The sequence below is a fragment of the Rhyacophila brunnea genome, unplaced genomic scaffold, assembly GCF_057557595.1.
Source record: "Rhyacophila brunnea isolate RB1 unplaced genomic scaffold, BYU_Rbru_1.0 scaffold_20, whole genome shotgun sequence".
NCBI lineage: Eukaryota > Metazoa > Arthropoda > Insecta > Trichoptera > Rhyacophilidae > Rhyacophila > Rhyacophila brunnea.
Window position 1 is genome coordinate 23,313,716 of NW_028232860.1, and position 25,851 is coordinate 23,339,566.

A 25,851-nucleotide genomic window follows, 5' to 3' on the forward strand; every position below is an offset into this window, starting at 1 on the left:
GAACTGTGCTATGGCGAAATGTAACACGTACAATTATGTATCCGCAGAAGGCTCCGTCTGGCCGAAGAAGGGTTCTAATGGAAAAGTCTTGAGGGTGTGCTTCACCTAGCAGTTGATTAGCCATGGTCTAATAATCCTGACATACACGACACGTTTGTGTATCAATTATGTTTTTAAATTTAATTTAACTACCTACTTATATGTTTTGACTCATATGGACATTTGATTCAATTCATCATCATTTTTTGTTTTCTCTCCGGCTATTTTTTCGATACTACCTCCTGTTAATAATATAATGCGTAATATATAGATACTTACCTTTTAAATATATAAAATAATTATTTATTAATTGTACTTACAAGGGAGTCAACTTCAGGGTCTGCAATGTAATAGGGTTTTTCTTGGCGTATCTGAAACAATAAAAAAAAATCATATTAACATGGATAATACAAAAATTCACAATTGGGCCAAGCCGATAACCTTGTCGGACACCCGCATTCAACTTAATAACTACCGACTCTAATGACATCATTAGATAGTTCTGCTACCTATTAGACATCTTTTTAAAATAATATTGCCATAATAATAATTCTTTTTACAGTAGGAGTGATTACAATATGAAGAATCACAAAATAATTACTGTCAAAATTATATACCTACACATTGGTCACGGTTAAGTATAACTCTTCTTGTATAGTTTTTATAATAATATACTAAGATAGCCCATTTAGTCGGGTTTATTTCACGCCATTGTCTTCTTATATTTTTTATATCTATATATTTTTTGACAATATTAATAATTCCAGTATAAATATAGGTATATAATGTGTGTATTTACATCGTGGGACAAAATTACTGTAATTTTAGTATGGCGGCATGGGTATCGGGGTGAGGGAGGGATAATTGTCCCATCCTGAGACCGCCTCTATGCGATTGTATGTATCAGAAATGCCATAGGCTGTTTTATTCACTGCCTACGACTTTTTGATAATAATTACGACGCGTATGTGTGTGTTTTATACGTCACGGTGTTTACTTTCCAGCATTGTACCCAGTCTTATGTGTGTGGTGGTATTTTTCTGTATTTTCAGGTTAATGATTACAATTTTAATAATGTCGGACTCGTAATGATATAACGATTTCTGAGAATTTTACGTCTCAAAAACAAACAGTTTTGTAATTTATTACTTATCTTTTACTTTGTACCTAACAACTTCTTATGTCTTCCATAAGTGAGCATGCTTAATAAGGCAGCTAATAAAATATTACAGGGAGATATTATAACTAGCATTTTATAGGTACAAGTCTGTTTACTGGAAGCCAGGCGGGAACAGCGGCAATTTTCAAAGGCGATTTTGATAAAATTCATAAATTCAAGAATGATAACCTAACCTAACAAAAAATCCAGTATATCGGCTTCCACTAAATAGATAAGAACCGAGAATACTTTTAAATAGCAAAAAAATAAAGGTTTTGAATGACAACGGCATGCAATGATTGCGATTGAGTTTACATCGGAAAAACCTAACGTGCGATTATTATTAAGGTAATAAACACAATAGAAGCCTTAAATATAACAATTATTTAGAATCACCGTATCGAAGGAATTTTAAAATACTTCATCGCACGAAGAAATTAAATTTAAAAATGGTACTTTAGATAAGTACATAAATACTTATAACATCCGAAATGCTCTCCAACTTCAAAATTCTGTTTACATCGTGTACCTACCTACCGTACTTTTACTTTGCTTGACTCACCATGTGTTGCAAAACAATGTTTTTATACGGTGATAAAATAAAAGTATTTAGTTTACGGAGTATTATTGGATGCAAAATATAATGCAGGTGGTTTAAAACAGTTTATTATGAAATAAAATATAAAGGTATCTACGTTACCAATTATTAGACTTTAAACTATAAGATTCCTTGTCTCATAGTCCTACGTAAGTATATTGAATAGCAGGTAAAATTATACATCGTCAAACTAAGGTCACCGGAAAGTGGTTAAAGGGTCTGGACCGCCCCACTAGACGCGATAATAATAAAATACTTACAAAACATGTGAAAAAAATAATAAAAAAGACAGACAAAACCACGCGATGTAATAGATGCAGTATGCTAAGGGACACACTAAATGACTATGAAGCAGCCCTAAATCCCGATGGATCGTTAAAATCGTCAATTTTTGCGGAACTTAAGATAGAAGAGTGATAAAACTATGTGGAGGCTATCATCTAAATATCACAGGTTTAATATCATGTACGATAAACGAAATAATTATTATAGATAGAAATACCTCTCTATATCTATGCTGTAAAATAGATGCTACATAAGAGGATAAGGTATTTTTAAATTAAATTTGCTTAGTTAGTAAAGTTGGTTCTTGGTTGTGGCTAGTCATTCGATGCGCTGGTATGATGCTGAATGGGCCCTTTCTTCGAAGATTTTTTTCTTCACAAGCGCCCTTTTGTGGCGTGCACATTGTGAGAGATAACTGTGCCGAACAGTGGCGTAACAGAAGACGAACAACTTCGCTTGCACACAGTGGCACGATCTAAACATCAAAACTCTGAAGTTGCAACTATATTTCAGTAAATATGGCGCTATTATATCTATTATATGGAAAAATGTTTAAAAAAAAAAACCTTCTATAAAGATGGAGTTTAAATGTATGCAATTGTTTAAAAAAGGACCACTGGTCCACTGATTTAGTTATCTACAGTGACTTCACATTTCACGTTATTTTTCAGAGAACTTCACATTATTTCTGCGACACTTATTTGCCAATTTGTAGAGCGTATTAATAAGACATTATTTGACCCATTCTGTGATTACAATACAATTTTAAATACTTACGTCAATTTATGATAATCATTATATTGTGTTGTTTTATTGATGTATATCTATAAATAACTAATTCCACGCCACTGATAAGAAGGATGCCTCTTTTTCAGTATTTTACACCCTTAAGGGGAAGTGCGGACGAGTAGGTACACCACTTAAAAGTGGCACACAGAACAACGATTCTTAAAAGTGCTGACTTGCACACGAAAAGTGATATGTCATTTGTTTAAATATGGATGTATCATGATATCTCATTTTGTTTTTTAACATAACTACATAATAGTATAGCCCGTTTACAGATGCGTGGTTTTACTGCTGGCAGTACGTATTATCGCGACCACAACAATAAAAAATGTAAACACATATTGTTGTGTAAGTTGAACCACTGCATGCATCGATTAAAAAAGTTAAAACCGCTTCTGAATTTTCACGCGATAGTTCCAACAGTCCATCAAAACGAACGTTGGGCATCATTAATTCAAAGCTTGTCCGAAAACTTGTACGTATGCAGTTCGCCGTGAAATGTTGTATCGGAAATATATGGCCGTATATTAAAAAAGACCGTCCAACCTCTCTGGGTCGTATAGTACTAACATAAAATTCATGTCTAAATAAAACACGGTTCTTGTCGGTTTACAGCTTACACAGAAAGCAGACAGCAAACAAATTTTGAAAATAGCCAATATACTGGATTATTTATTAGGTTAGATTAGGTTTTCATTCTTGAATAATTCACGAATTTTTCCAAAATCAACTATGAATATTGAATTGATGTTCATATTTGAATCTAATAAAATTGGAGACCGTTTACGTATATACCGTCATCCCTTTCCGATAAGAAAGCTCACGGCGAACTGTGTGTGCCACGGTGAAATGTTTTGCGTACAAATTACATATAAGCCCCTAGTAGCAACTTCCCAAGACTTTTGTTGGCGTGGCGTGCACATAGTAATATATTACGATCAATCTCCGATGAGAAAAGACCTTTACGCTCGTCATAAAAACCTCTACTGACCAGCAGCCCTATGTTCTAACTAGTGATATCAAGTCACCCGACGACATGACGGAATTGTGACGTCAGCCAATACACGCTCGAGGCAAGCCGCCCAACACACACTGCTCACCATAGATATTATTACGCTGAAACACCTATTTGTGTATGGGGACAATGAATAACGCCAGCATTTGACTAGCGCTATTTTCTCGAATGCTATTATCACTCCGGTAGTACGTCACAATGATGTCATATGACGTCATGTCGACCGGGCGACTACAACTAATGAGTTCTACAGTTGTGTTAATAATGAATATGGAAATACAAATTAAACAGTAAACGTAATATCGACTCAATGTCAATCAACTCGCCAAAACAATTAATATTCAAAATCACAGCAGTTTTCTTTCGTTTCTCGAGGGTGTACACACAAACATTCGAGGTCCAACGGTATGGTTTCGGTATGAGAGCATCGCGGAGGTACTCGTACCACTGGCAAAAGATTAGCGGGCATAGAAATGCACGGTAGCGTGAAAAAAACTCAAAATAGGGTTTTGTGCTCGCCAAAAACCAATCTCTTACAAACACCCGGTTTGCTCGGTGAATAAATTCAAGAGAAGGTGCGCTTTCAAAAGGCTAGTCGATTCAATAGTAAAACTTCGACTTTTCTGGATAAATAATACTATACAATACTCACCTATACTTAATAACAAAGGTAGATATTGTACATTATCATAATATATTATGTACAAAACACTGCGTTCGTGGGAACTGACTTTATACAGGTGGCATGAACTTACTGGCGGTACTTTTCATCATTGCAATATATTAGATTAAAATAGTCATCAAAGATGGTGATATAATATCTCGCGTATCACAGTAGGTAGAGCTGAGGTCAGTGTCATGTAAAAGTGCGAAGCATAAACAGATTGAAAACGGGGTAACTTATAGTATGCCATTTTCATCGGCTTGCAGTCGTATTCTGGGTATAAAAAAACGCTGTGACGTGCTCTGACCTGTTCAGCATTACGATTCTTGGAATTGGTTCCAATCGCATGACAAACTACTTCGTAGCATTTTGAGGTATAGAAACACCACATCTGTTTATTTAACTTAATCTAAGGTCATGAGAGAAGAATTTTACTAAACTGCGTAAGTACTTACTAAACGATAATTTAAATATGAGAATTTATTCCGTCCACGAGTAATTAGATTAGAACGTGATAAATAGCGACAACTTTAAATAGTATTGGAATTGTGACGGTATTGCCTGTATTCGAAACTAAAGTGTGTAAAGAGAGAATAATAATAATCAATTATTATAATGTACTTAACTATAAAAGTAGTATTTAAAATAAACTGTTGATTCCGATTTTTTCTGGTTATGCCGAAACCGTACGTGGCAGATTGGTTACAAATTATTTATATAAATACATTGATCACTATCTAATAGGTCATCCATGGACTGAAACCGTATCCGGTTTCGAACCGAGTGCCAAACTAAGCTTATCTTCTATGTTCGTGGAAATATATTTTCACAAAGTATATTATAAGCATCTAATCGTATTCGTTTATACAATACACCTTCACTTACAAATTTAGTGAAAATATATTTTCATGAACAAAAATCATGTTTACTATGGCACACGGATCTAAACCGCATACGGTTTCAGTCCATGGATGGCCTCTTACTTAGTGTGTATTTTACCACGTTTTTATTAGCTCGTATTCTTGTTTGTCCAAGATTTGTATTGGACGATTGAAGATTTTTAACTAACTTCCCGACTAGCTACACATTTGAAACTTTTAGAATATATCAGAACACGACGACAATGCATTCTTTTAATACTTTTAGCCATTTTTATGCAGAATTGAATTCATTTTCAGTTAATTTTGCTTTGTATGGAAAGTTATTATTGTCGGTTGCTAAGGGGGTCCTAGCAACTAAATTATTAATATATACGTGCGTTAGTATGGAAATCAATATGAAATGTCAAAATGACATTTCAATATTCTATAATATTTATTCAGTATTTCTACCAAGTACAATAAAAAGTTTTTATTAATACATAGAATTGTCAAGTTTCTATGATTCAACAGACAATTTAAAAACGTGTTATATAGTTCTTTTTATCTTGTAATTATTATTATTTTTGTTCCGTTCAACAGGCAGTTACCGCCACTGTCTTGAGCTAAGTTATTATATTATGTATCAATGTTTTCAAATACCAATAATGTCAATCTTTGTAAGTTATCCAATTACCCGTCCTAAACGAATCTTAAAATTAATTCCTATAATTTTTTTAATAAACAGTCAGGACAGCACCCAGTGTTATTATGGTCGGGCGACTTTTATCAGCTCGAAAACGTGACACCTGTGGCTGGCGAACGGGTAGCCGCCGTGTATCATCATTATATCAAAAAAGCCTTCCACTTTTTGACCCAACCTCCACTTTCATCAAAACTGAACACCATAATTCATATTATTACCCGCGAGTCGTGTGCCGAGACCGGGTCAACCGCAGATTTGATCGACGCCGCAGAAAGGAACTCAGTACAATCACTGGAAGAAACAATTCAATCGCTTTCTTTGTGAAAATTCTTACATAGTACTACTTAATCAAGTTATGTTGTGTATTATCTACTTTTAATTAATTGACGTCTTATTAAATATACGAAGTAAGTGAAAATTAAATGACTAGGTACGTAATTTTACTCTGCCCTAAAGATTACTCTGCCAGAATCATCCTGTAATCCTTTCATAATAAATACAGATGAAAGTAAGTCCAACCTTTTATAATGTGTCAATTTCAAAACTGTGTTAATTTGTGTACGTTATTATGTTTTTTTTTTATTTTCCTCAACTGTATGTACCTACATTATGTTTGCCAGACTAGACCAGATTTTAACTAGAAATAGATATTGATTAAATTGTTTATGTTTAGAAATCATTGTTTTGGCTATTGATGTTAATTGTTTTATGTACTGCATTAATAGATGTCAAAGAAGTGCCTTAAATAGTTGAAGTTGTTTTTATTTCAAATAGTTTTTTCGGTTACAAAGCCTTGAATATTGAATATTGTTCCAACTTACCTCGGTACTCGGTGGTTTAAAAAGTTAAAATGCTTCCCTTAAAATGGATTTTTAACTAATAAGTGATTAATTTTTACTCACTTCTTTTAAATGCCGGTGGTGGATGAAATATGCTTTCCAAAAAGAACACTTCCATAGCCTTAATGGTGAAATTGAGGAAGCTATGACCAAAAATGTATAAAATATTTCCTATCCATCTCGGACCCCCAACTTTAAACTGAAATCTACATGCATTGCAATAATGGTTATTTTTACTCTGTGCACTGTAGAACTATATCAATACGTGAATACATAAATAAAAACTGCTTTACAGGTTTCAGTAATAGCAAAGTGAGCGGATACGGAATAGTAGGTAAATCGACGTAAAATACTCGATGACAGCCCAAAAACAGAACATAATAATCTCCAGCGCGTCCAGGAATAAATGTTATATTTTTTTATAAAACATTATTTTTATTAGATAATTATATGATGTGTCCACCAAAGAGACTGCCCATTGAATCAAGGTTTGAGCAAATGACAAAAATATCAATACACACCTCGACAATGACCATTGTACATAATATTATAATACCTGCAGTATATAAGGGATGATGCAGTTGATGACATAGCTTTAAGTAATGCTAATTATTAGTATCATAAGTGACATACTGGGATTTCTTAAATTCTATTTTGGTATAAAAACTTGCTGGTACATAGACATAATTAGATCTATATCATAATATTTAAATATGAATATAATCATTAGTTACCCAGAAACTTGTTTCGGCATATGCTTGAGATGTTTATTTTGTCATTTTAATTAATGTTTTACATCCACCCTTTCTGCATTAGCCTGATTCCCAAAAACGCTACTTCAAATTTCATCGAAAATTCGTATCTCGGATAAAATTCTCTTTATTATACCATTAAAGGCAAGCCCGTATTACCCCGACAGTCAAACCAGACCTTACCAAGTAGTGAACCAACCACAATCATAAACAACTCTACGGCACATATTGATACGACCCAAAATAGCGTGACGAATGAACGTCACTTGGGTCACACTGGACACGTTGTGTCGCACCGTCGGACCTAATAATTTTATAAATACATTTTATTAAAAAAATATATCCAAAAAAAACGCAGAAAATATTTCCTGAATTCACAGAGGGCTATAAGATTTTTGTGTCGAGTAAAATACAAGCGATATTGGTATCTATGATAAGATAGTATAGTGTTGATTTTAGTGTGTATTTTTGTTTTGATGGGTACGACAAAAACTCACATGCGACGCAATGGAACCACGCGGTCGTTTTGGTACCTCTTAAGTGTCGGGTAGTACCTACGGTTGGATTTTTTTCCACCGAAGTAGGTACCTCCCACTTAATGATTTTTATAACATTTCATTAGGAGAGCAGAAGCGGTCGCGGTCGCTTCTTATACCTTTATGAGATGCGAGCACGCACGGCTTCTGAAGGAGGTCGAATTGAAATTTGAAAATTATAGGTGCGCGCCGCGTGAACCAGCCCGACAAATTGTCGTGCCGGTGAGCTTTCGATGACGGTGGTGATTATTTGAAACAAACACCCTTTTTATCAGAAAGAAGTGATGATCTCCTAATACTTTTTGATTTGTTATATTGGACGTAGGCTCCATTTTGACATTATGACTTACTAAAAAAAACAGGTAAGTAAATGAGTAGTAGATAAGTACTACTAATATTTTAAGGATGGCGGCTCTCGTGGTGCAGTGGGTAAGGCGCTGGCCTTCCACCAGAGAGTTCTGGGTTCGATTCCCGGTCATGACCAAAAACATTTATGTGTTTTTCTCAAAGCCTGGGTGTTTGTGATTGTTCAAAATTACTAACAACTACCTTGTACGAAAAAGCAAGGACATGGTTATTAATAATTCCAAAAAAAAAAAAAAATATTTTAAGGATGAAACAGAAGAAAGACTTACCTACTTGATCAAGGTTATTTTATTATCTCAGATAATTGATGATTTCCTGATAATTTAATATATTAAAACAGTTCAAAATACTATCGATTGAGGATAGGTACTAAATGAAATTTGAATTTAAATTCTACTTGGTGGAAGTTTTCGAATGTTCCACAATAATCTGACAACTGTCAGTTATTTAGCATATGTTATATTGCAATAGTACCTACATCGTGAATGTGTCAAAATGCGAAACATAGATCATATAATTTATAACATATAGGTAACACAGATCTAGGTTACAATTAATAATTGTACGGTGGTTCAACTTTGCAGAACCATGAATCTTCACAGTGATCTAATGAAACTATAGCATTTGCAATTCAATATAAATAAACACGATCAGTGTAATGTAAAAAAAAATAATAATATAATTTATCATTTATGATAAACAAGTAAGACAATTTGATTATATACTATCGTGGTTTATGGATAAGAAAGGGTCCATAAACGTGTGGTGGTAAAATTGTAAAATCCTGCGGTCAAAGCAATTTAAATAGCCAATTCCAGTTATGGCAGGTAGATTTTGCGCTGACCAGAAAACAGTAATAAATAGATGCCCCTAAATTTTAAAATAAGTCGTTTTAGTGATTTCTTTCGATTTAAAAATCAAGGCCCAACAATAGGAATTATGTTTTAATCCCTTTCTTGCACTGACCATGCACACAATGGATTCTGATGAAGGGTAAATGCGGGTACTTAGCTATCCAACCCATTTACAGCTGGACCGTATAGAAGAGTGTAATCCGAGAATTCCATAATCACCGTGGGTGCGTTTTTCTTTCGGAAATCATTCTCCACAAAGTGGCTGATCTTTTAAGTCTCAGCATTAACTATCCTCGGTCATCTTTGGGTGAGATGTCAGAAAAAAACAATAGGTGGGCCAAGCAGTAAGGGCTACCACCACCTACAGTTTTCATTATCTTATTAAACCGCAAAAATAAAATATTATACATTATAAGTCATTAAAAAATGGCAAGTCGACATGCCCAGCATTATTATATAAGTATATACAGGTACCATTAATTATTGCTTTTAAGCGGTTGACATTTTAAATAGGTACAAAATATTGTAGCCCTCGTAGTCCAGCGGATAAGGCACTGGCTTCTCATCCAGGGGCTACGAATCCGATCCCGGTGAGGTCACAATACATTCATGCTATTTCAATACCTAATAATAAAAATACTTTTTATTCATCGTTTGGTTTCAAATTTAGTAAGATGCCACATGGCGGGAATTTAATGGGTTATTTCCGAATTATACTTAGAAGTTCACAAATTATTCATCTGTAAACGGTGTAAATCAGTAGGTATTTTAAAAAAATCTCCACTACACGTGGCACAATTAAAACCAATGACAATACAACAATGTCATTTGATCAATCGAAATGTGTGAAACTATAAAGAAAATCACAGGTTAAATTTACTAATAAATAATCATTTTGTTTAATTTTAGGACTAATAAATTGTCTTCTTCTCAAAACGAAATATGAGCATTTGTGTTATAATTATTTCACCCGTTTCGAGTGTTTTATACCTATAACAAATTAATTTATATTTTATACAATATGTTCGTTTACTATTAATGGCACCCAACTCGAGCAAATCAGCAGCTACGTCTATCTCGGACAGCAGGTACCCATAGACGGAAGCATGCACGATGAAATTGCTCGCAGAACAAAGCTGGGATGGCGACGATGGAGTGCTTTCGGACGTCTGAATAGTATCTTCAAGAATGACCTACCATTATGTCTTAAGCGTAGGGTGTTCAACCAATGTGTGCTGCCCGTGCTCACGTATGGCTGCGAGACGTGGACCCTCAACACGAGAGATTTCCAAAGGCTAAGAGTCGCACAGCGAGGCATGGAGAGGTGTATGTTGGGCATCACGCGAAAAGACCGTGAGAAACGAATGGGTTAGGAAGCAGACAGGAGTACGCGATGTAATAGACGTTGCCAAACAGCTGAAATGGAGATGGGCGGGGCACATTGGTGAAATTGCCCGCCGAAAGGACGGCCGCTGGACAAATGCCGTCATCCAATGGTACCCAAGGGGCACGAAACGGCCACAGGGTCGCCCTAAAAGCCGCTGGATTGACGAACTGATAAAGTTCGGCGGAAATACGTGGCAGCGAACGACACAGGACCGAGAGAGTTGGAAGAAGCTTGGGGAGGCCTTCATGCAGCAGTGGATTGACCCCGGCTAATGATGATGACTATAGAATCGAAGACTTCGCATATCCATACCTGATACATTTGACCTAATATTCATTTAGGTACTACGATTTTTTTTAAATTACTTGATAAAAAATTCGTTAAATAAAATGCGAATATCATTTAACATCTGCGATTATATACGCACTCAAGGTAAATGGGTTAAAATCTCATCTTCATTAAGCTATTTTTTTACCGACTGATCTGTTCATTTACCGATAAAGTACAATGGTACGCACGTTCAGTGTTGTTATCCATTTGATTAAAAATGGGTTGTGTTCTAAAAATTAAGAATAATTAATTTTAAATATGTACACGTATGTACATGTATGTATAAATGCCACAAAATAACTATGTAACTGCCTGCGTAAAGCATAAAAATGGCATTTCGAAAATAATTAATGATATTTAGATACATTGGTAGCCCTTGGCATAAAGGGAAAATCATAATAAAACTGAGATAGAATAGAGAGGCGTTCAAATAACTTCACGTCTAGGGTCTTAAAAATGTATTAGCCAGTAGCCCTTCTGGCTGCCTGATACTGAATCCGCCGAATTCCTTAGTCTGTCCTATATGATAAAACTGAATGCTGATTAGAATCAATTATGAATTTTACACGATTGAATATTTTTAATCGGTGTTTTTAATTTCCTAAAGTAAATAATGAACAGTTATTTACATTATTGTAATGATGGTTTACGCATAAAAAAACATTAGTATTTCTATATTTGAGTTATTTACAGCTGTTGCGGACTATACTAAACATATCATCGGAACTGTCAGCAAACGTCCAGTCGCAGATTATCGTGTTAAAGCGAGAGGGAGTAATACTATGACAAAATAAAATCCTTCTCGTTCACAACAGTGGCGTAGTCTTCATATTATATACTCCTATAATATATATATTTGTATTAATTTTAATATAATTTATGATTTTAGAAAGATTTATTTCAGTATACATACATTAATATATTTGATTACTTAACAATTCAGTATAATAATTACGTTAGTTGAATCATAATTTTTCTAAAATGATTTATTTACTAGTATCTAAGTAACTACATCTTAATAATAATAAATTGTGTACAGGAAATTTTCTCCTCTTTCGCTCGGTCCCCTCATCAACCAAAAAATAGTCATCCTTATCTAAATATGTGTACTATACATCAATAATGATATAATTAATTATGCCTTTCAAATAAATAACTCAATATCAAAATATACTTATGATGTGTAGGTAAGCCTCACATAAAGATATAATGGTAGTAACTAGTATGTAATAAAGTCAAAATTGGCACAGTAATTCGAAAATAACAAAGTTATCTCAATTAATAAAATAGTAGCACTCAGTTGTCTAGAATCAACCCTTATTTTAACAACCTACGTAACTTAACATAGGTACCGTTTCAGATACAACGAATAGGCGAAAAATGTTGTTTTTTTTTTCATTTTGACCAAATGGATTCGCTATCTCGTCTTCAGATCCATGCAACCTATTTTGTAGGTAGGTGAGTCCATTTTTTACGGTCTAGGAATATTAATAAAAATATATATGATAAGAATCTTGCCTTTTTATGAGTTTTAATTGCTTTTGCCAAAGACTTGGTATACCTACATTATAAAATTTTATTTGCCAAATAAAAATAAAACTTCTGATAATTTTGATTACAATAAACAACGTTATACAATCAATAAAATAAACTGTTGGATTGGCGCACATAATATTACATAGCTAGTAGGTATTTAATATATGTAGTAAATACCTACAAAATAATTATCTACACATAACAGTTAATTAATATTATATTAGTACCTAATACATATTTTAATGATCTCAATGATTGGTTGCTTTCTTTATTCCGGTATTAATTCGTAATATACGACAGTCCACAATCCATGTAAGATTGTAAGCAATCAGGTGGAATAAAGGAAAGGTGTGAAATAGTTCGCACCTGCTCGCGTATTAATATCAAGAGGCAATAATACTTAATTATTCAAAAATATCCCACATTATGATATCCTATTATTTTTTTATAATTAGAAAACGTGTTTGCATTACAAAATGCACGGCAGCGAGGCTATTATTATTGTACCTAATAATAAAAAATAACATATAATAAAAAATATGTTCAGAAGTAACTGGATAGATTGCTACCCACATAATAATAATTAATTGTAGGTAGAGTGTTTAATACTCAGCTAATTACTTGGGAATGCGAATGATTCATAATATATCGATAGGAAAACTCAAATATTATGTAATAAATTAACAATATATCATTGATCCACTGCTGAACGTGCCTACTCAATTTATTCTTCTTGGTCCTAATTTTTTGCTTCCCACATACTCCACAGAAAATTATGGATTCGTCGAATTTTTCCCGTTTTCCGTCGTGGAATCCTGTTAATAGTTTTAGGCAAGTGGACCGAATTCTTTATTTGGTATCAATGTAATAAATACTGCATTAATTATCACGCGGTTGTCCATTAGCCTAGCATTGGTATTTGACTATTAATTGGCATTTCATAAGCTTGGCCGCGTTCACCACATCGAGTACTCTTTCCAGCTTCTTCATTATTATTATTTTGTTATCTTTCCGCGTTATGCCCAACATGCACTTAACCAAAGCGGCTCTCGTGGTGCAGTGCGTAAGTCGCTGGCCTTCCACCCGAGCGTTCTGGATTTTCTCAAAGACTGGGTGTTTGTGATTGTTCAAAAATTACAAAAATCTTGTACGAAAAAGCAAGAACATGGTGTAATAATTTAAAAAAAAAACCTGCACTCAACCATGCCACTTAGCGATACTCTCTATATATATACAAATAACAAATTATTGTCGATTTATTTTCTCATATAATTTAATTCAACACTTCAAACTGATTTCAGACAAATAAGCTGAAGATAGAATTTTTATGTGTGGTTTATTTTAAAAGGATTAATATTCATAAAATATTTGAGGCGATCGGGATCCCATTCCAATCATCAACAAATCATCCACGTAGAAAACAATTCGTTATGTCATTAAGTAGGTACATAAAATTATCTTGACTTAATAATTCTAATAAACCGACGTCCAGAGCTAGTATTTTTTTATTAACACCTTGTAGGTACTTACAAGAGTAATGGAATTATTATTTTACAATTAATAGGTATATAATATTGGAAAAACTTTACGAATATTTTTCATAGTACCTACATAATATTATGTACCTACACCTACTAACTATGAAAAATGTTTACTCGCGTCAAAAGCTTACCATCACTGCATTACGATGCTGGCCAATACATAATACGTTATGCACGTTTCGTAAAAGCACATGCTCGTCCTTGATACGATATCTGTAGACGCGGGATAAATGGCCCTATAAATCATTTCGTGTTGAAGTGTTTGTAGTCAGCTTCGACTCAAGATCATTCCCATTGAAAATAATATTATGAATGTATGCGAAATCATTTAATTCCAACACATATACAATAGTAGAAACTCATACAATCTATAACAGAAAACACGTTCCAATGAATTTCAATAAATTTATAAATTCGATATTACTATAAGACATTCTATTTTTAAAATAGGTAATAATATTAAACCCTCGCTTCAGTGTGGACTCCTGATACGTACATAACTAGAGCTAGTAGATGCGTGTTTCCCTCATTATTACGAAAACATATGTGTTTTCGATGTAGGTATATTGTTTGTTTACCTACCATTAAAAAGGTAGCACAATCTGACATACCTACCTGACTATCTAGTTTCCTACCCTTATTGTATTATAATATCTACACACAAGCATCGTTTCAGCGTGGGGAACATTACTTCACCTGTATAATAATATCAGGAACACAGAATAGACGATGGAGTACCTACCTATAATATTTTACTTTTTTATTATGATTGCATGACGTTTAAATACCGAGGGAATTGATTTATTTATTGATAAAAGAACAGTTTTAAAATAAACGTTTGTTAATTATTATTGAAAATGATTATGTACTCGTAGAAGTTACTAAAAAAATCTTAAGTTTGATGAGAGAGTGTAGGGAGGAAATTACCTACAACACCCACAATAAACAAGATAATTTAAATGAACATAAAAACGCCTAGATGAGTGATTGAGCCCTTAACTATCATTACTACCACTAACATCCTACTTCAGGTAGGTATGGTAGATTTATAAATAATATATATGTATATACAACTGAAAGATGATTAACAATGTTTTTTTTAATGTTTGATGATATTATACGTCTCGATAAAGCTCTCATTCTGAAATTAATACCATTGATTTCATTATTTTCTACGAACAGTTCGGGGTTAATACTTTCGTGTCACGGCCTGACAATAGTGGGCATTGGAGAAGCCAGTACACCTTGCGCACTGGACTATGAGAAACTTTGACAGGATTTGTACCACGCGACCCCCAGTTAAATCAAGCTTCCTCACAAGACCTCATAGTGGACATCCACAGAATGGAGGTTACATTAATAGCGTTTTTTACATAGTGGTAGTCACGCTCTGAGACTACAGATCATTATTATTACCCTAAATCAAGCACAGTGAACAAAATAGTGTGCTTTTTGTCACATGCGGGAATCGAAGTCGCAACTACGATTTCTAGAGATGGGCATTCTACAAACTACCCCTGACATTGTAACTAAACACTAACATGCAATTATTATAGGTACCTACATTATTTTTAACTAGATAACTGTATATTATCTAGCTAGTTATTAAAGTGAATTTTATGTCTGTGAATTACATTCTTATTGTGCATTTCACTATTTAAATAGGAAGGGGGTTGTGACGGAACCTTCCACAAGCAACCAGACATAGCTCCAAACGCCCGCGGCTGTGTTATTATAACTTAAAGTACTAATGTGTATGTGAGTATAATAACTCAAAAAACTCCCGGAAAAACGAACGCCGCGTTCTGCTTATGACAGCTCAACAAAACAGAAGGAGCGAGAGGGCGGGACAGGAGGGCACCGGAAGCTACGAGGGAGGAAGGTAAACATGGCGACCTCCCCCGGCCGGCCTGCCGGAGGGAACATTGAACCTGGTCGATTAGGAAAACAGAAAATGAAGACGGCCCCTAGTGAGCTCCCGGTGCATTGTCGTAAATTCATGCACTTTATTGGATCCGTCTCTATCATGACGTAAAACATTGTAGTAAGTACCTATATCGACTGTAGAAAGGAAAGAGGACGTCATCCACACAAATCAAATTTTAAAGGGGGCACAAAATCTTTTTGATATGGTTATAGTTAAAATACAAATTATACATAACCGTGCGTGATAATCAATAACTTGGTTTTTGTATTCCAAATTTGATATTAATAATTATTGAGTTAATTAAATAAAAACCAACAAGAATGTTGGTTAAGTCGTTTTTCCACTTTTTTAGTTTTTTAATTATCCGCTAAATTTAGATAATAAATCGGCATTTGCAACTTATATCATTTGGACACAATGTGTACAACGTTTTAATCAGATAAAACCTATTTTTAAAAACTGAGCGTTACGTCCTTTTTCCTTTCTACAGTCGATATAATATTATAAGGCTTCATATAAAATACAGAATACTACAGCGACTGGATCAAAGAAATTAATAATTGTGTTAATGAAGAAGTCATCTAAAGACCAAAGCTAGTGGAAGGAGCTAATACAACAGCAATGAAACTGTTACCTGATGATAGCATTACAGTAGGGGTACAGTATATATCGAAACCTAACAGTCGATCTCCACTCTTCGCCACTGTTTGGTGGTGACATTAACATCAATGTACAATATTAATTATTTGTTGAGTCACTTATCAAGAGACTAAACAAAAAGATGTATAAAGTATAAATATAATTCTTATGAGTTAATTGCTGGTACCTACTATCGGTATATCACTATCTTAAAATAACGACAACTTATATGCAAACACGATGACGTTGGGTACCAGTGTACTGTGCTATATTATAATAGTATTAATTGAATAAGTGCGAAATGACAGCTGGCATTATATTATTATAATTAGGTGTCATTTTTGCAGTTCAACCGTAAAGATCATCATCTCGAGACAAATTATGATTTTAATTTCTAGTTTTAACGTCTTGGATCGCGGCCACGTATACACACGTAGATCGACGATCTTGACACCAAACCAGCGACTTCAATAGTATCACATTATTCTACATTCTACATAATAATATTACGTAGGTATGTATATTATTAATAACTTAAATTTATATAAGTGACATCTCACTTTAATCGTACTAATTTCCAATAATTTTTTCGGAAAATTTGGTATATTAAATTAAAATAAAATGCAATTTAAGTTTATAAGTAATATAAAATAAGTAGGTGCCCACTTAAATTTTTGATTTTTTTAATAATGCAGTCATTTTTATTTGCCACATCGCGGAAGACTTTCAGACAGAAACCATTAAATACATAATTTACTTAGAGGTAGCTGTGTCAATATGTGATAATGTCTATTGTTTGAATGTCTTTCGAAGTTTAAAATTGCTCTCCTGAACAATTTAGAAAAAAACACACATATCGTGTTTTACCATCTTACTATAGAATTGTGAAGTACGATGGTAGTGTCAGTTATTGATTACTTTCGAATGCAATGCCCGAGTGGTAAACTTTACTGTCCGCAATAAATGAAGTAGGTATTCGTAAAATAATTGAAAAAAACAGAAGTATCTACCAATAAATATAATAAGTATATAAAAAAAACTCTAGACGATGAAGGTCCACGGAAGTAAACCAGACATCGCGTAACCCGACAAAAAATACAGTCCTGTTAAGTCTTTTATGTTATTTAATACATTTTGTTTCCCTTTCAATACCGAATATATTATATGTATTGTCTGAATTTTAAAAACGGTATTGCAATCCCTAGATGATTTACATAGGTACATATTTGAGAACACGCGGTGCGGGATTCAGATCGTTGACAACCTTCAGAGATACATTGCTCACAAAGAGCAAGCTTGTAATAATGATTCAGTCCCAAGACAAAAATATAATATGCATAGAGATGATTAAATCTGCCTCCAAAGTAATCTACAGTTTAATCTTGCAGTTATTTATTACTTTACGACATCCCTCAGTTCGCTCACATTATCGCCTCTCGGCCAAACCACCCATATCAGAGAGAGACGGAAAATAATGTGACATTGAAAAATATGCTATGAAAGACAGAAATTCTGAGATGAAAAAAAAACGCATGATGGATTGTTATTGCCACACTGTAAATCTTTTTCTTAACTAAGCCAGACTTGACTATGGATAGCAAAATTGACGCTGTCACAGCAATAAAAGGTCCAGGTATTAACTAGGTAACTCAAATTGCACGGAACATATTGTGAAAAAAATACCTTTTGTTCATTATTTTAAACAGAATGTTCAGTTATTACATTGTACATTTTTAAAAGCAGAATATAATATCTAAAATATTTTCTTTGTATGTACATTTTCTTTAAAGCAATAAACCAATTAACAATACTTGCAATAAGCTCTTAAGTTTACAATATTTATTTTTATATAATTATCACAAAAGCAAATAGTAGGCGACTACGAAGAATTTCATTAAAATTTTAATGAATAAAACATGACTTAGCAAATTCAAAGACACTGCATGTATAATGAATAATCAATAGCTAGCTGATTCTAATACATACAATGTACGAAGGTATAGCTAACAGCTATCATATTATTATCAACGTCCAGAGGACTCCCTTGTATCAAATTGAATCAAAACAATTTAAAAAAAATTAATAGATAACCGTTGATTTACAATATAGGATACTGTTACGCTTTTAGATAAATTCGCACATGTCTGATGCGTATACAGTTTCAGACAGTTCGTAAGGTAATCGGGGTCGTTAATTGGTCTTTAGGCGATACGCAAGCAATGTGGTGACTGTTATTACAGAGCGGTAGTCAGCTAAAATGAACGTGGTCACTGTAAGATTTGTAAGGGCATCTCACAGAACAGATTAATAAATATAATTCCAATAGGCTATACCCCAATACACTATATTTTGACGCAGGGTTTTGAATATGTGAGTGTCCCACGAAAATGAAACACACTTTATAGACGTGCAATAGTGTGTGTTGCAACTATCAAATACGCCAATATTGAATGAGCGTCGGTGACTTAACAGAAAGCAGTTTCAAACGTGTTTAAGTTTATTTCATTTTTTTCACACTCGAGTACGGTTGCCTGTTACTCTATAGGCGCAACGAATAATTTCAAACCTTTGCATATTACCTACAGTCCTACATAAATAGTAAGTATTAATAACTTTCAAAAAGCTCATCAAACGTTAAAATGTTATAGAAAATGTTGGACCAAATAAGTTTCCATATGAGATTCAATCTCCGAATGCCACATGCCCCACAGATTCGGGATTCCGTCGTAGTGATTGACCTTTTATTAGACTTCCATACAATAGCAGCCTCCAAGACTCAAAATGATTACCAAAATTCTGCCACGTTAAAGAGACCAGAAGAGTGCCATACATCTAGAGAGTTGAAGAACAATTTAAAAGCTGTCACTTATTGATAATAGTATAATTAGGATTAATTTACTTGAATGTATCATCAATACAACTTGTATAAGTATATGGTTTATATGTCATTCGTAAATGCCTAAAATATGAGTGTCGTGCTGATATTATAAGGTAAATAATATAAATGATGTTAATCTCTTGACCAATAAAATTTAATCAAGTGAATCCTGAAATTTCGTCGACTGCGAGACTAAAAAACTGGGCCATTCTTCCCCTAAAATAATAACGCACTGGCAATAAATTATAAACTAGGAAGTGAGTTTTTTTTATCTCGGCCCATAAACGACGGTACCTAATAGGTACCAGGACAGCAGAGAATTCCAATTGCACGTCATAAAACTGACAGTGTTTTCACAAACGGCCGGAGAAAAAAACCCCGTGGGCATTCATGTCCCCCCGATACCTTTTGACTGATGCCACTTTAAAAGTGTCGAAATTTAATGTTTTTATTGCACCTTAAACGACCTCTATAAATTTTACAATATGTAGAAGTAGCATTTAGTGCCGGGTTTTACTCTTGTACCGGGATGCTCCCCGCGTAGAAAAACGTGTCCGCGTCAATCAGATTCGTCTTTAAGCCCACACTTTGTGACATCGCCATATAATTTTTACAACCTGTGTCTTCCCTGTGTACTTTTTTTTAATTAGATTTTACATCTCCGGAATCTGTGATGATTCGTCATGTGAACTCAGTCAATTAGCGCGGATGACATTCGTTTATGTTACGAGTGTCGTGCGACACAAAACATTCGAGTTTCTTTTTCACGACTTTATAATTGCATAATTAAACTATAATTAATTGAACGGAATCGCCATTATGAAACATGCAATAAAAGTTTTTGAGTCAATAAATTATTGCTTGTTATAATTGTCATTTCAACAGCACCGCAAATTTCATAGACTTGATACTAAATGATTAATAATATGTACTAGGTATGCATGATAGAATGGGACCAATTTATTATGTATATCTAAAAAAATCTAAATATTATAATTTTACAACTAAATAAGACACAGTATGACAATAATTAAATATTTGAATAAACGAGGAAGCCAAAAACATGTCGGAAAGTAGCAGCAGGACCAGATTTACGGGCCAAAGGGGCAGAATATGAACAATTAACTGAAAAAAATCCGTTAAAAAATCTTTAGGCAAATGAAGCAGCTGCCATTGTGCCACGGTGGACTAAAGTGGGGGGGGGAGTATAATTTGATTAAAATTCAATATTACTGAAACTAATTGCAACAAAATATAGTATTTTATTTAGAAAGGCTTTACTATTTTTTTTCATATTGAGCGCATAATAAAAACTATCAGAAAATATTATAATAAATAGTTTAGCGGCGTATATAAATGAAACAATTTTGTCATTAGACCGATACCTACACCTTTCCATATAATTAAAATTATAAACCCTAAAACAGTGTTATATACGTGTTATTAGCCTAGACTCCTAGACCCCCTGCAAGAGTAAATCCGACACTGAGTGCCTAGCGGTATAATCACAATATCAATAATTTATTTACATCGTTTCAATATTATTAAAAATCAATAAAAGTAGTGGTAAACAGTAGTTCTGATAACTTAAATGTATATACTCACTTGTACTGTGTTTATCTTACGAATGAATGTCAAAATAATAATAACTTTCTTCAAATAAATGACACGTGTTCTTGAAATGAAAATTCGTACAAATTACCATTTGGCGAAATGCTCTTCTGCCATCCGTAAGGCGTAAAAATGTTTTCGGCCGTAACGTATTCGTACAATTTACATGAAATCAAATAAGTCTAGGTATCCTAATATATAGTCTTTATCCTGCATACTTTTCTATTTTAAAATACAACTTGCTCGAATGCCTCTTTCCCACATTGTGTAACTGTTACATAATGCCATCAGCAAAGGTATTTTATCGACGAAAATAATCTATCCACTACGCATAGGAGACACAATAAAAAAATAGCACCATGGCAGGTGATAAGGTTAACACAAATAAAAAAAAACCTTTTCCCCGCGAGGAGAGATGAAGAATCGGTGATAAAACTTCTAACAATATCATAAAAATGTTTGTTGATATTAAAAGTTATCTCTCGTTCGGCCAAAAGGTGGGTACGAATAGCAAAAAATATATTAATTTCATCATTCGGACGTTTTCAGAACCGGAAATATAAAATTTTATGAAAAAAAATGTCATATTATACCCACGATACCTAGTTGTCTTTATTATATTGGCAACTCGCCCACAAATTATATCTACCTATTAGATATGGGTAGGTATATATTTTTTGTTCTGAAAGAAATAAACGTGACAAACTGGCTGTCCAGAATATGTTATACCAAAGAGTTCTGCAGTTATTTGACCAAATGAACAAAAAGTTAAAACAAATCATTTGGAAAATCGTCAGCTAAATCAGAAGGTTTGTCGCGGAAGAGGAAGGTAACCTAATTTGAGCCTACGCGATTGTCTGACTTCGTAAACGGCGCTAATTTTTATTCAATATCTTCAGCTGTGCGGAATGAAGAGACCGCAGGAGAGATAGATATACGTAAGGCATTTGAAAGAAGTCACGATCCTTAACAGTGAGGGACACGAAAACCGAATAATGTTTTGGAAAACAGGATAATACAATGTTATCTTCTAAAACGAATACACCTATACAGTAGTGGAGGTAAGCTGTGGAGATTCGACATAAATAGAGCACACTACACTCCGTCAGCCATTGTTTTTATTAAACTATGAATATAAATTGCAGATGGTTTTTAAAATACGATTAAACCATGCCTAAACTAAACCATATTATTATTCTATCTCCAAATGTATAGATATACTTACTTACATAACTTTAGATATTTTATAGATAGAAGAAAATTTCTTCTAAAATCTAATATTTATTATGGTTTGCTTTAGCAGGATTTAATTGAATTTTAAAAACTAATCAAAACCATCTGCAATTTGAATTTAGTTCAAAGAAAATAAATAAGTATGACTGTCAAAATTTAGTGTGCACTTTTTATGTCGCATCTCCACAGCCTACTGTCCACCCTTCGCCACTGCTACACAGTTAGGTACCTACGCAACACATTTTTGGTGCTAGGTACTTTGCATTAGTAGATACCTATTTTAAATATTTTCAGAACGTCCCATCCACGAAAAATCCAAATACCATAGAGTATTAAAACGTTAGAATGGTCAATTAGGTATTGTTGTTAGGTCTGGTGAATTTGTTAGTAATTATTGTGATATCACAAAATGAAATGAATGAACTCGAAATTCCTCATTATTTGATGTATTTAAATTTACTTAGTAATTCAGCGTTTACTTTATTGTAATTCATGATAACATTTATATTTATAACCTATTCAAGTTCAGATGAATACACAATAATGATACATTCTATAAACTATAGATACTTAGGTATATTATTTATTTATTGTGAGTGGGACAGTTTGTCTGATCAGTGATCAGTAAGTAGGTACGTTTGCTAGTTATTGACAACACCTGGCAATTAAAATAAAGGCAGATTCACACAACAGACATACAAATTCCTTAGCTGTAAAACAGCGACTGTTTTTATGTTCAAGAGATTAAATTGATAATAAATAAAATATCTGCCCTGCCTACCTATCTTTAGCGAACGAATATGCCTGCCTAGGTAAACTGTTTTTTTACACACAGGTAAATTATATTATCTACTAGGAATGCTCGGCATGGTAGGTACAGGCGAATTCTTCTTCAAAAAAAAAAGGTAAGTAGAAACCTAGTCAATAAAATTGACTGGAATTATTTAATTTTCTACTAAAAGGACAACTGGGTATTTATTACCCATGTGTATTGTACGAATATAAAATAATTGAATGTGAAAAATAAATCGGTACTTAGATAGATTCATACATTATATTTCTTGAATGTGTTCGATTTTTAAAAGAGGTTCGGAGCAGTTACATAAATAAACATAAAAAATATTCATATCATTTTCTGTTCAACAAAAACATTTTTATTGGACAAATAAACGCAGAGTCGAAAAATAAACAAACGAATCCAAATGTTAATAATTCCAATGAATATTTAGACAAAACACAATTTAAATAAATTAATATGCAACAGCATGGATATTGGTATGGCATAATACTATTAATGGATCTTGGAAGTCAAAAATGTAGCTGCATCTCACAAAATATCCCAAAAAACCAAAACACATTTCAAAATCCGAACGCACGCAATTGGTCGAAGTCGCCCTGACGGCGCGCGATAGAACGAATTGAACGGCTTTCAAACTGTCAGCGAAAGTGATCTCTGTGTTCTAAACTAACACGTATCATAATCGTAAATCAAGTGGCTGTCAAATATGACGTTTCGGCCGGGTTCACTGACTCGTGTACAGACAGGTAGAAATGTGAAGACCGCGCATGCGTGTTGGTGCGTTTCGTCGGTGTGCGCGCGGCTAGGCCAAAAATGCAGCTGTTCTTGAAAATGATGTTATCCATTGGGCCATATTGTGAATAAATAGTTTGGGGATAAACTCAAACCGAAATGAGCATTCTATTTTTGAATAGCATCACTGATCTTAGTTAATTTTTCGTTTCCGTTCACGTTGTCTTGGTGATTGATTTTTTTTAATGATGTAGAAAAACGATTTTTATCTCTGAAATAACTAGAATTTAAATTATCACATAGTGAAATAATACGATATTATTAATAGGTAGTCAGAATTTTCCGAAACTATGTAAGTATTCATTCATATAATCATTGTTTCAGAATGTAAACTTAGATTAAATCCAAAGAATACAGTTATCTGCCCTGGGTCTTAATTTTATTATAAGTAGGTGGGTAAAATCAATAATTTTAAATATAATAAGTAGATCAATATCCAAAATATACCTGTGAATAATTCTAATTCTACATCTGGACAACGATTCACGTGTTATCAAGTTGTACCTACGTGATATTATTGTGTAGATGGGTAGGTAGGTAAATAGTCCGCCAGGATTACTCGAGATGTAAATCCAGACGATCCTTTTTGACAAATAAAACAGGAAATGTAAATCCCTCCGCCCCTCCCTGCGCTGGTTAGTGCACAAAGTCCAATTTTAACGTGTTTACCCCCGAACTTCAGTAAATACCTATTAATACTATGACAAAATAATTGTATAGCCAAGTTGGCATAATAAAATGTCAAAATTTATTATGATCGCGAATTTTTATTACTTATGTGGTTATTTTTTCAACTCTGTAGTTAAACGCCACGGTATACGTCGTTAGCAGAATAGGACTACAATCACAACTATTATAATGCTGTAAAGACTATGCAATATTGCAAGACTTATATAGATTTATTTTTTCGCTGACTTTCATCTAGGTAGGTATATTTAATCGTTTCCGAAAGAATCAAATTTATATGAGCAGACACAGGGTGTTTCACGATGATTCTTATATTATATATTATACCTATATATGCTACTTTAATTGGTACGTCAATGGATGGGCGATACCTATATTTTTTTAACTTGATATTATTCAATGGACAGTGGATGTAGGTAAACCTGCGTATGATTGAGTTACTTAAGTAATTGTTTTTTATATTATAAAATAGATTTTTTATCGTCCTGTTTCGCACTATGAATAAAATTAAAAAGCGAACAATATTACAATTTTATCAAAGTATTGATACATTTTGTAATTTTTCATTTTCAAAAATCGCAATACGAAAATAATAGGTGCCTACGCTTCATCGAAGATCGTTTTTGGTTCTTGTCGGGAACAGGAAGCCTGCGACAATAATATTGAAAATAGCCGATATACTGGATTATTTGTTAGGTTGGGCAAGTTAGGTTTGGTTTTCATTCTTGAATTCATGATTTTGCCAAAATCGGCAATGAAAATTAGCACAGTTCCCGCCTGGTTTCCTATAAACAGTGTACCTGTACCTGTAGGTACATGTACATGTACCTCGTTTTTTTATTATGTAAGTATCTACCACTCTCAGATAAATTAGTTGACGAAACTAATGACTTATGTATTATATTGTAAGGAACAAACCAAATGCATGATTAAAATAAATGATACCTAATAATTTATTAAACTAATAAAAGCAAATGTGAGGCTTTCAAATTGAAATTGAAATTGAAAATGACACAACGTGCTATAAAATTG

At 33.5% G+C, this 25,851-nt stretch overlaps 1 protein-coding gene across 2 annotated transcripts in view; it reads right to left on the bottom strand.

Annotated features, from left to right (window-relative positions):
* hth (Meis homeobox homothorax) overlaps window positions 1-25,851 on the bottom strand; it is a 930,897-nt gene that overhangs the window by 837,169 nt on the left and 67,877 nt on the right. For both annotated transcript variants that reach the window (XM_085948514.1, XM_085948513.1), the window contains exon 4: window positions 360-410. In XM_085948514.1, coding sequence (XP_085804640.1) covers window positions 360-410 — 51 coding nt within the window. The remainder of the gene's footprint in view (window positions 1-359; window positions 411-25,851) is intronic.